We start from the raw sequence: 12,792 nt of genomic DNA, 5'->3' as shown, positions 1-12,792 counted from the left end.
CGTGCCTTAGCCTCCCGAGTAGCTGGGACTGCAGGCATGTGCCACCATGCCTGGCTAATTTTTTTGTATTTTTAGTACAGACAGGATTTCGCCATGTTGCTCAGGCTGGTCTCAAACTCGTGAGTCATGGTGCCAGAACTACTACTTTTTTTTTTTTTTTTGAGACGGAGTCTCGCTCTGTCCCCCAGGCTGGAGTGCAGTGGCCGGATCTCAGCTCACTGCAAGCTCTGCGTCCTCCTCACGCCATTCTCCTGCCTCAGCCTCCCGAGTAGCTGGGACTACAGGCACCCGCCACTTCGCCCGGCTAGTTTTTTGTATTTTTTTAGTAGAGACGGGGTTTCACCGGGTTAGGCAGGATGATCTCGATCTCCTGACCTCGTGATCCGCCCGTGTCGGCCTCCCAAAGTGCTGGGATTACAGGTTTGAGCCACCGCGCCCGGCCTTATTTCTTTCTTTCTTTTTTTTTTTTTTTTTTTTTTTTTTTTGAGATGGAGTCTCGCTCTGTTGCCCTGGCTGGAGTGCAGTGGTGCGATCTCAGCTCACTGCAAGCTCCGCCTCTCGGGTTCGCGCCATTCTCGTGCCTCAGCCTCCCGAGTAGCTGGGACTACAGGCGCCCGCCACCACACCCAGCTAATTTTTTTGTATTTTTAGTAGAGACAGGGTTTCACCATGTTAGCCAGGATGGTCTCGATTTCCTGACCTTGTGATCCGCCCACCTCGGCCTCCCAACGTGCTGGGATAACAGGTGTGTGCCACCGCACCCAGCCTTTTTTTTTGTTTTTCTAAAGCTTTCTCACCTAGAGCCAAGTACCTACTTACATAGCTAGTTTAGGTATATTTTAGTCGTGCAGTTGACTGAAAAAATAGTTCTGTGTCTGTTTGTTCTCCTCCTACTTTGTGTTCTTCTGTGTCACAAAATTGTAATTCTTTGTTTTATTTTGTTTTGAGACAGTCTCGCTCTGTCACCTAGGCTGGAGTGCAGTACACAATCTAGGCTCACTGCAACCGCCTCCGAGGTTCAAGCGATTCTCCTGCCTTAGCCTCCCGAGTAGCTGGGACTACGGGCGCCCACCATGGTGCCTGACTTTTATTTATTATTATTTTTTTTTTTGTATTTTTAGTAGAGACAGGGTTTCACCATGCTGGCCAGGCTGGTCTCGAACTCCTGACCTCAGGTGATCTGCCCGCCTCAGCCTCCCAAAGTGCTGTGATTACAGACATGAGCCATCACGCCCAGCCGAAATTGTAATTATTTGAATTTAATCAGAGCTTAAGGGCAAATTGGAGGACTTCCCCGACTTACTATGGGATGAGATTAGAGTCTTTAGCAAGGTGCACAGGGTTGCAAGAATGTAATGGCTTGGGAAGAATGGCATTTAGGGTATTTCCTAAACCAACTATGGAAAGCCTTTGAACTGTGTTGCAAGTTATTACTCCCACCCCATGTGTGCACTTTAAGTTAATCTTAAACGTCAGAATGGACTCTTGCTTCTGGTCTGCTGCTTGAGAATAACTTGATGGATAAGATTTAGAGCTGGCATTATTGTTTGCCTTAAATGCATGTTAAGAGTGAGAGCTGTAATTTCTATTTTTATCTAGTCCATTACTAAAATAGCTTTAGTGATAATTAAGCAAACTATTGTATAAGAGTACTTTGTTGAAGCTGAGGCATCAGTAGCCTAAGACATTGTTTGTAGAGGTAGAGAAATGGAAAACAAAAGTAACTAAAATTTTGATGACAATTTGGGAAACTAAGGTGGGAGGATCTTTTGAGGCCAGGAATTTGAGACCAACCTGGGCAACATAGTGAGACTCCATCTCTATAAAATATAAAAAAGAAAAAAGTAATAATAATAAATAAAACTTTTAACCTCTTCTCTGTTTTCAGCTGTTTTCCTAGTCTTTCATGGAAACCTACATAGAGACACATAACAAATTGATATATTAATCTCAGCATTATCCTCAAGATAAATTATACATCATGTGAATACACATCATGTGATATACTCTATCAGCTACAATGTATCTATCAGCTAAAGCATATCTCTTTTTTAAATTATGGGTACAAAAAGTGTATCTCTTAATGGACTTACAATGGCAAATTATTTACCTTTTCAAATTATTTTGAAGGGAATCTAGAATTATTATTTCCAGTCCCTTCCTCATTTTCCTAAAAAACAAAAACATTTTACTCTTTCTAACATTTGGGTCTTGGTTCTTAATTTTCTCTTAAATAATGGCTTGACTATGGCTATCCCTGGTAGATTTAAATTACAACTTAGAGTACTGATTTTGGTTTTGGTTTTTGTTTTGCTTTGCGACAGAGTTTCCATCTTTTTCCCCAAGCTGGAGGACAATGGCACACTGCAACCGCCACCTCCTGGGTTCAAGCGATTCTTCCGCCTCAGCCCCCGACTAGCTAGGATTACAGGCGCGTGCCACCACACCTGGCTAATTTTTTGTATTTTTAATAGAGATGGGGTTTCGCCATGTTGGCCAGGTTGGTCTCAAGCTCCTGACCTCAAGTGATCCACCTGCCTCAGTCTCCCAAAGTGCTGGGATTACAGGTGTGAACCACCGCGCCCAGCCTTGTTTTTGTTTTTGTTTGAGATGGAGTCTCACTCTGTTGCCCAGGGTAGAGTACAGTGGCACAATCTTGGCTCACTGCAGTCTCCGCTTCCCAGGTTCAAGCGGATCCTCCTGCCTCAGCCCCCACTAGTAGATGAGATTACAGGCATGCGCCACCATGCCTGGCTACTTTTGGTTTTCAGGGGGGGTTTTTTGTTTTTTTGTTTTGAGACGGAATCTCGCTCAGCTGCCCAGGCTGGAGTGAAGTGGTGCAATGTGGGCTCACTGCAACCACTGTCTCCCGGGTTCAAGCAATTCTTCCATCTCAGCCTCCCAAGTAGCTGGGATTACAGACACCTGCCACCATGCCCGGCTAATTTTTTTTTTTTTTTTTTTTTTTTTTTTTTTTTTTTGAGACGGAGTCTCGTTCAGCCGCCCAGGCTGGAGTGGAGTGGTGCGATCTGGGCTCACTGCAACCACCATCTCCTGGGTTCAAGCAATTCTCCCATCTCAGCCTCTTGAGTAGCTGGGGTTACAGGCGCTCGCCATCATGCCCGGCTAATTTTTGTATTTTAGTAGAGACAGAATTTCACCATGTTGGCCAGGCTGGTCTTGAACTCCTGACCTCAGGTGATCCACCCACTTCAGCCTCCCAGAGTGCTAGGATTACAGGCGTGAATCATCGCAGCTGGCCTAATTTTTGTCTTTTTGGTGGAGACAGGGTTTCGCCATGTTGGCCAGGCTGTTGTTTTTTGTTTTTTGTTTTGTTTTGTTTTTTGTTTTTTGAGACGGAGTCTCACTCTGTCACCCAGGCTGGAGTGCAATGGCGTGATCTCAGCTCGCTGCAACCTCCACCTCCTGGGTTCAAGAGATTCTTCTGCCTCAGCCTCCTGAGTAGCTGGGATTACAGGCATGTGCCACCACACCCAGCTAATTTTTGTGTTTTTAGTAGAGACAGGGTTTCACTGTGTTGGCCAGGCTGATCTCGAACTCCTGACCTCGTGATCTCCCCACTTCGGCCTCCCCTAGTGTTGGGATTACAGGCATGAGCCACTGCGCCTGGCCAGAGTACTGTTAAAGAGAAAAAAATTGATTTATGAAAAAGAAATTTCTTATAAATTTGCAGTTTTCTTTATGTTGTTGTTGTTGTTTTGAGAAGTAGTTTCACTCTTGTTGCCCAGGCTGGAGTGCAATGGCACGATCTCGGCTCACCGCAACCTCTGCCTCCCAGGTTCAAGCAATTCTCCTGCCTCAGCCTCGCTAGTAGCTGGGATTATAGGCATGTGCCACCACGCCCGGCTACTTTTGTATTTTTAGTAGAGACATGCTTTCTCCATGTTGGTCAGGCTGGTCTCGAACTTCCGAGCTCAGGTGATCCACCCGCCTCGGCCTCCCAAAGTGCTGGGATTACAGTCAGGAGCCACCGCACCCAGCCACATAAATTTGCAGTTTTCAAAGTCAATTTTTTTGTGCATATATTTATTCATATATTTAATTATATATGTTTAAAATATTTTGTATATTTTTTATATTCATGTCATTTATTTCTAGTCTAAATGGATGAGCTATTTGCATTCCCACCCATAATATATAAGAAAAGATTACTAGTCTACCTCCTTAACATAAGGCCACTTAAAAGTCAGGGCCAGGCACGGTGGCTCAGTGAGAGGCTAGTCTGAAGGTAATGAGTTCTCTAGATTGTTCACACTGTCTTTGATGTCTGTCACAGGTCTTCTGATCTGATCAGTGCAGTATTCACATTTATTATTTATGTCTGTTCAGGCCTTTTGTACTTCTTCAGTATTCACTAAAGAATTTTTTTTTTTTGGGGGGGGGGGCCGGGTCTCTGTCACCCAGGCTAGAGTACAGTGGTGCGATCACAGCTCACTGCAGCCCTAAGCTTCCTGGGCTCTCACTGTAGCCTCCTGAGTAGCTGGGACTACAGGCACATGCCACCATTCTCAACTCATTTTTGTATTTTTTGTAGAGACAGGGTTTCACCATGTTTCCCAGGATGGTATTGAACTCCTGGGCTCAAACCATCCTCCCACCTTGGCCTCCCAAAGTGCTGGGATTACAAGCACGAGCCACCGTACATGGCCTAAAGGACCTTTTTGACAACTTCACCCCTCACTGATCTCTCTTTTCTCCCTCCAATTCCTTTGGTATATATCTTCTGTACCAAAAACTTTAATATTGAATTGTACGTTATTTTGTTCCCAGATCAGTTCGTGTGTGTGTGTGTGTGTGTATGTGCATGCGCGTGCGCATCTGCCTGTGTTTTGAATCCAAATCCCCATAAATGATTTTAAATTCCTTGTGGGCAGTTTGTTTTTTTGGCTTTTTTCCCAACAAAAGGAATCAAGTAAGTATTTGGTGACTGATAGATAAATAGGATTAAAGAAAAGAATTCAGCCAGAATTTAGTGATGTGTTAGCATCTGATAAAAATACAATAGCAAAAACTCTTCTACTCCTGCTTTTTGTTATAAAAAGTAGCAAGGAATTGTTCTAGAAAAGAAGTGAAGGCCAGGTGCAGTGGCTCACACCTGTAATCCCAGCACTTTGGGAAGCCAAGGCAGGGGGATCACGAGGTCAGGAGTTCAAGACCAGCCTGGCCGAGATGGTGAAACCCCTTCTCTACTAAAAATACAAAAAAATTATCCAGGCATGGTGACAAGCGCCTGTAATCCCAGCTGCTCAGCAGGCTAAGGCAGAGAGTTGCTTGAACCCGGTAGGCAGAGGTTGCAGTGAACCAAGATCACACCACTGCACTCCAGCCTGGGCAACAGAGCAAGACTACATCTCAAAAAAAAAAAAAAAAGTGAAGTAAGGCCAGGCGTCATGGCTCACACCTGTAATCCCAGCATTTTGGGAGGCTGAGGTGGGCAGATTACTTCAAGTCAGGAGTTCGAGACCAGCCTGGCCAACATGATGAAACCCCGTCTGTACAAAAATTAGCTGGGTGTCATGGAGGGCACCTCTAATCCCAGCTACTTAGGAGTCTGAGGCAGGAGAATTACTTGAACCCGGGAGGTGGAGGTTGCAGTGGGTCGAGATCACGCCATTGCACTCCAGCGTGGGCGACAGAGCAAGACTCAGTCTCAAAAAAAAAAAAAAAAAAGAAGTGAAGTGAATTTGAGTCAGTATACTTAACAGGACAAGCATTAGGCAGTGTTGCAAGTACATATTGGAATCTCTTTGGCTGGCTGTAAGAAAGAGTTTGAACTTATTTACGTCCTTAGCCCTATGTGACAGATAAGAAACTAAAAGGTACAGAAAATAGAGATGTTTGATTTTTCTAAGTTGCCCCAAGCTACCATTTTTAAAAACGCCTGCAAGCATGTCTAAAACAGGAGCCTGTTAGCTGCAGTTGCCAAACCGGTTTAACAGCACTGCCTCCATGTATTCTGGGTGAGAAGGAGCTCCGAGTACATAAATGTATCAAAGATTACTATCCCAGTCATCTCAGAACAAGTTGTTACTAATGTACTGGAGTTTCTGTGCAAACCGTCTACCATAAACCATGAAATGATTCAAAGTTCATAGTTCCTTCTTTGTTCCTTTGTTAATCACTGACTTCTGACTAGTGGGAGGTGCCTCCCAAGTTTGCTAATGCATTCTTTTTGGATAAGGATGACGCACAGATTGTCCTAATAAGGACTTAGATTGAGAAAGACCGCCCCCTCTGAGAAGAGGGGACAAGTCAGAGAGAGGGCGGGCAGTTTCTTTTTTAACTAGGGATGACACAAGCATAAGTCATTTCCTTATTAATTGGTTCAAACCAGTTCTTACAGGAACTGGTGGTGATAAATGTGGGACTTCTGAGAAGTCATTCATTTTATTCTTTGTGCCACACCAGAGTACAGTATCAGCTGAGCTGGCCTTACTCTGGGACTAACTCTTTTGCTGGGAGCGGTTCCTGATTTACAGCTCTTAGTCTCTCCCAGACGTGTTGGTGGGAGAGATTTTGCTTTTTAAGGGGTTGTTAGAAGGAATAATTATTATTATTATTATTATTTTTTACTAGAAAGAGCTCATAGAATTTCAGCAGTTCTCTGATTTTTATATTTTTATTCCTCTTCCTATCCAATCCCTGCCTTTTGAGTCCAGGTGGTAAGTGCATTTTGTTTAACGTTTTTCCTGCTTTTCTTCCCAAATGTGTCTTTTTCCTCGGGCTACTGTACCCTGCCTGCTTCCAGTGCTGTCCCCGGCATAGGTCCATCTCTGCAGAAGCCATTTCAGGAGTACCTGGAGGCTCAACGGCAGAAGCTTCACCACAGAAGCGAAATGGGCACACCACAGGTAAGACTTTATTCCGGTTTCTTCTCCCCTCTGGGAAGTTTCAGGCTGAAATTACATTCACAGCTCTCACTCACATTTTTAGGCAAATAAGTGAGGTTGGTTTGCCAGTGTTCCTTGACAGAAGCTGAGCATCTGTGTATGCTCTACTGGGAAATTTGTCTTTGTCTTAAACTAAAAAGTGTACTTCTGTACATCTTCTCCCAAAAACAAGGGTGGAGCCAATGGAAAACAATGGTTCTGTTACATAGACTGAGTTGTTGCCTTGATCTTAAATTAGTAGATATACTCCCCAGGTGGATTAAAAAGTTAAAACTTACAGCATAACAAAGTATTAGACTTACTGAGGTGACTTGAATATCTCCCTTTGATTTTCACTCTGTTTTTCTTTTCACCCATGGGAAAATGATAATTTTTTAATAAACCAAGGTTCTTACCATAGCTGAACTTTAAAACTTAGACTGTCTTTTCTGTAAACGATTCTGAGGCAAAGGGAAATGACTAGAAGAGGATGAGTAAGCAATAACCTGAAATGGGAAACTCGAGGGAAGCACGGTATTTTTTGTTTGGTTTGGTTTGGTTCATTTTTTGTTTGTTTGTTTGTTTTTTGAGACAGGAGTTTCGCTTTTGTTGCCCAAGCTGGAGTGCGATGGTGCAATCTCCGCTCACTGCATTCTCCGCCTCCCGGGTTCAAGCGATTCTCCTGCCTCAGCCTCCCGAGTAGCTGCGATTCCAGGCGCGCGCCACCACACCAGCTAATTTTTTGTATTTTAGTAGAAATAGGGTTTCACCTTGTTAGCCAGGCTGGTCTCGAACTCCTGACCTCAGATGATCTGCCTGCCTTGGCCTCCCAAAGTGCTGGGATTACAGATGTGAGCTACCATGCCCGGCCAGAAGCACCGTTTTTTTAATGGCCTTGCACTATTTGTGTGGACCTTTGCTGCCCTCAATTGACCAAACATGACATCAGAAACAGATACATTTATGTGTTTTAAAAACAGCTCCTAATACTAGAACAAAAATATTTAACTGTCTTGACAGTACTCACAAATATCTGCACGGAGTTGAGTTTAATCAAAGAGTTTTTTCTTAGGTCCTAGTAGAAGAGCTAACCTCACACTCACCCCATTCTAAACTATATGAATCAACATTGATTTTATATCCAGCAACGTGAAATCTTGCTAGTTGGGTGTGAAAAGGAGAGGAATGGGTGTTTTGGAGTAGCTGGGGTTGCTTACTTTTCAGTTTTAATTCTTCAGGTTTTGTAAGTTACACACTTCAAGTTTTCATTATTTTCCTTAAAGCATTATAGATGACCCTCTTTTTACTACTGAACTAATGAAACCTTTTTCACTGCATTGTTCTGCATTTATTTCTACAGGGAGAAAACTGGTTGTCCTGGATGTTTGAAAAGTTGGTCGTTGTGATGGTGTGTTACTTCATCCTATCTATCATTAACTCCATGGCACAAAGTTATGCCAAACGAATCCAGCAGCGGTTGAACTCAGAGGAGAAAACTAAATAAGCAGAGAAAGTTTTAAACTGCAGAAATTGGAGTGGATGGGTTCTGCCTTAAATTGGGAGGACTCCAAGCCAGGAAGGAAAATTCCCTTTTCCAACCTGTATCAATTTTTACAACTTTTTTCCTGAAAGCAGTTTAGTCCATACTTTGCACTGACATACTTTTTCCTTCTGTGCTAAGGTAAGGTATCCACCCTCAATCCAGTCCACCTTGTGTGTTCTTAGGGTGGAATGTGATGTTCAGCAGCAAACTTGCAACAGACTGGCCTTCTGTTTGTTACTTTCAAAAGGCCCACATGATACAATTAGAGAATTCCCACCACACAAAAAAAGTTCCTAAGTATGTTAAATATGTCAAGCTTTTTAGGCTTGTCACAAATGATTGCTTTGTTTTCCTAAGTCATCAAAATGTATATAAATTATCTAGATTGGATAACAGTCTTGCATGTTTATCATGTTACAATTTAATATTCCATCCTGCCCAACCTTCCTCTCCCACCCTCAAAAAAGGGCCATTTTATGATGCATTGCACACCCTCTGGGGAAATTGATCTTTAAATTTTGAGACAGTATAAGGAAAATCTGGTTGGTGTCTTACAAGTGAGCTGACACCATTTTTTATTCTGTATATTTAGAATGAAGTCTTGAAAAAAACTTTATAAAGACATCTTTGATCATTCCAAAATTGTGTCCGTTTTCTTGAGCGTTTTGATTTTTTACTTTTAGCTTATACCAGCTGAATGGCAGCCTTGCCTAATCCACCTACAACGAGATTTCTTAAGCCTTCTTTTATTTGCATGAGAGAGCCACTACCAAGGCATGTTTTGTTATGCTGAGACTGGGCTGCTGCATACTGCTAAATGGTACCTCTGGGATTGGCCTACCTGGGAATTTCTTGGTTTGTGAAAATAGGAGAGGAGAGATATTTCATACAAGTGAAAGGATACTGGAGAGAGAAATTACCCATTTCTAAAAAGAACCACACTCTGTCGTATCTGTGTTAATGTTTTCTGGCCTGTACTCTGGTTTCAACAGACACAAATTTATATGTAACCTAGTTTTCTTGCCTTTCTGTAAGTGTTTTATTCTTAATGTTATTTTTTTCCATTGGGACGTTTTTGATTGAACTTGTTCATTTTGTTTTGCTTGGGAGGAAAATAAGCAATTTTACTTTTTCCTTTAGGAGCATTATGAGCATTATGTCAGAATAGAATAGAATTGGGGTTCGATCTGAACAGGCCGGAAATGCCTGGGTTTTTTTGTTTGTTTTTGTTTTTGTTTTTTATCAAATCCTGCCTGAATGTCTGCTTGTTTTGCCTACCATCGTGACATCTCCATGGCTGTACCACCTTGTCGGGTAGCTTATCAGACTGATGTTGACTGTTGAATCTCATGGCAACACCAGTCGATGGGCTGTCTGACATTTTGGTATCTTTCATCTGACCATCCATATCCAATGTTCTCATTTAAACATTACCCAGCATCATTGTATATAATCAGAAACTCTGGTCCTTCTGTCTGGTGGCACTTTGAGTCTTTTGTGCCATAATGCAGCAGTGTGGAGGGAGGATTTTATGGGGAAATGGGGATAGTTTTCATGACCACAAATAAACAAATAAGGAAAAGTAAGCTGCATTGTGGGTTTTGAAAAGGTTATTATACTTCTTAACAATTTTTTTTTTCAGGGACTTTTCTAGCAGTATGACTGTTACTTGACCTTCTTCGAAAAGAATTCCCAAAACGCTTTATTTTAGATAGATTAACATTAACCAACATAATTTTTTTTAGATCAAGTCAGCATAAATTTCTAAGTCGGCCTCTAGTCATGTTTCATCTCTTTCACCTGCATTTTATTTGGTGTTTGTCTGAAAGGAAAGAGGAAAGCAAATACGAATTGTACTATTTGTACCAAATCTTTGGGATTCGTTGGCAAATAATTTCAGTATGGTGTATTATTAAATAGAAAAAAATACGTGTTCCCTAGGTTGAAGGTGTAATTGATACGTTTGACTTATGATGACCGTTTATGCACTATCTTTCAAATGAATTTGCTTTCAAAATAAATGAAAAACAGCTCTCCTTCTTTCCTCTTTTAAGTGTTCAGCTGTGGCATGCCCAAAGGTTCCTGCTGGATTCCAGCTGGGGCAGTGTGATACCCTTCTTTTTCAGCTGTTCGTGCCTTCCTTTTTCATATCCACCAAAGTGGAGACAACTACATGATCCCAAAGATACACAGTACCTACTTAATTCCAGCTGATGAGACACCAGAGCATTTGCAAGTGGATGGTTTGGTATCACCGTAAATAAAAATAGGGCCTGGGAATTCTTGCAATTCCATCTCTACTTTGTATAAGTCCCATTTTGTGCCTTACACATCTGCAGTGTCTTATCATGTTCCAACTTGGTGACTGTCAAGCAGTGCAATACATTAGCAGTTTATCACTGAAGAGCTGAAGAGCACCTCCCTTAAAACAGACAATGTCAGCCGGGTGCGGTGGCTCACGCCTGTAATCCCAGCACTTTGGGAGGCGGAGGCGGGCAGATCACCTGAGGTCAGGAGTTTGAGACCAGGCTGGCCAACATGGAGAAACCCTGTCTCTACTAAAAATACAAAAAATTAGCCGGGCGTGGTGATACACGCCTATAATCCCAGCTATTCAGGAGGCTGAGGCAGGAGAATCGCTTGAACCCAGGAGACAGAGGTTGCAGTGAGCCGATATAGCACCACTGCACTCCAGCCTGGGCGACAGAGCAAGACAAAAAAAAAAAAAACAGACCGTGTCACATGAAAATGTGCAATGTCCAGTTTTCCCATAGTTTTCTGCATTCTCTGTGTATGCATAATCTGGAGTATGAGTCTGGGAAGGAAGAGGTTTTTACTTTCATTTGGATAGTAGCCACCTCTCCATTCCCTACGAATGCTAGAATGAAGTTTTTGGGTTTTTTGTTTGTTTTTGTTTTTGTTTTTTTGAGACAGAGTCTCGCTCCATCACCCACGCTGGAGTGCAATGGTACAATCTTGGCTCACTGCAACTTCCGCCTCCCAGGTTCAAGCGATTCTCCTGCCTCAGCCTCCAGAGTAGTTGGGATTTCAGGCACGCACCACCACGCCAGGCTAGTTTTTGTATTTTTAGTAGAGATGAGGTTTCGCCATGTTGGTCAGGCTGGTCTCGAATTCCTGACCTCAGGTGATCCACCCGCCTCGGCTTCCCAAAGTTCTGGGATCACAGATGTGAGCCACCGTGCCCACCTAGAATGAAGTTTCTTAAATACACTCGTTAATTATTGAAACATATGCAGTATTGAGTGCTCCTAAACAAACAAGCTCAGTCTCTGCCCACAGTGTGCTCTGTGCTATCCACAGCCTTAGTAGGACAACATGAGGCTTTTTGTCATTTCAGCAGTCATTCAACAATGACTCAATTTGAGTATGGATCATGTACTAGCTAAGTAAAATAACCAGTTGGGCTTATGTACCCTGAGGTGAATTGTTTAGCCTGACCCATGTGTAAGAAGGTCACAGAGTTTCCCAACCTTTTAGTATCAAAAAGCTTTTCCATATATTACTTTGAAACCGATTTTCCCCCATGTGTAATAGTCTGTGTTAATGGTGGTTCAGGTTTCTTCCACATAGTTTGTGACCTGAGAAAGTTTAAAAGAGCCTTGGTTTTTTTCATTTATAAAAATAAAAGAGATAGAAGGACAGTTTATCTAAGGAATAAATCGGTAACATGTAAAGTACTGAAATAGGCTGGGTGCAGTGGCTCACGCTTATAATCCCAATACTTGGGAAGGCCAAGGCAGGAGGATCCCTTGAGGCCAAGAGTTCAATAAATAGGGCCGGGCATGATGGCTCACACCTGTAATCTCAGCACTTTGGGAGGCTGAGGCGAGCGGATCACCTGAGATCGGGAGTTCGAGACCAGCCTGACCAACATGGAGAAACCACGTCTCTACTAAAAATACAAAAAAGTAGCCGGGCATGGTGGCACATGCCTATAATCCCAGCAAGAGTTCAATAAAGAAAAGTACAGCAATAAAAGTTACCCACCACCTCCCCCCACCACGCTTTTTTTTTTTTTTTTTTTTGAAATGAGGTTTTACTACTGGAGTGTGGTGGCACAGTCATGGCTCCTTTTTTTTTTTTTTTTTTTTTTGAGATGGAGTTTCACTCTTGTTGCCCGGGCTGGAGTGCAATGGCACGATCTCGGCTCACCGCAACCTCCACCTCGCAGGTTCAAGCAATTCTACCTCAGCCTCTCTAGTAGCTGGGAGTATAGGCTTGTGCCACCACGCCCGACCAATTTTGTATTTTTAGTAAAGACAGGGTTTCTCCATGTTGGTCAGGCTGGTCTCGAGCTCCCGACCTCAGGTGATCCGCCTGCCTCGGCCTCCCAAAGTG

General features: G+C 42.9%; 1 protein-coding gene across 1 annotated transcript in view; it reads left to right on the top strand.

Moving 5' to 3' along the window:
* Nucleotides 1–9,075, top strand: part of VMP1 (vacuole membrane protein 1) — a 135,384-nt gene extending 126,309 nt beyond the window's left edge. Inside the window, exons 11-12 of the mRNA XM_008011244.3 lie at nucleotides 6,770–6,872; nucleotides 8,251–9,075. Coding sequence (XP_008009435.1) covers nucleotides 6,770–6,872; nucleotides 8,251–8,394 — 247 coding nt within the window. The 3' untranslated portion in view covers nucleotides 8,395–9,075. The remainder of the gene's footprint in view (nucleotides 1–6,769; nucleotides 6,873–8,250) is intronic.
* The last annotated feature ends 3,717 nt before the right edge of the window (nucleotides 9,076–12,792 follow it).

This window comes from Chlorocebus sabaeus, chromosome 16 (assembly GCF_047675955.1).
Source record: "Chlorocebus sabaeus isolate Y175 chromosome 16, mChlSab1.0.hap1, whole genome shotgun sequence".
NCBI classification, from domain to species: domain Eukaryota; kingdom Metazoa; phylum Chordata; class Mammalia; order Primates; family Cercopithecidae; genus Chlorocebus; species Chlorocebus sabaeus.
The sequence above is the reverse complement of the archived record's forward strand: the minus strand, read 5'-3'. Positions and strand labels throughout refer to the sequence as shown.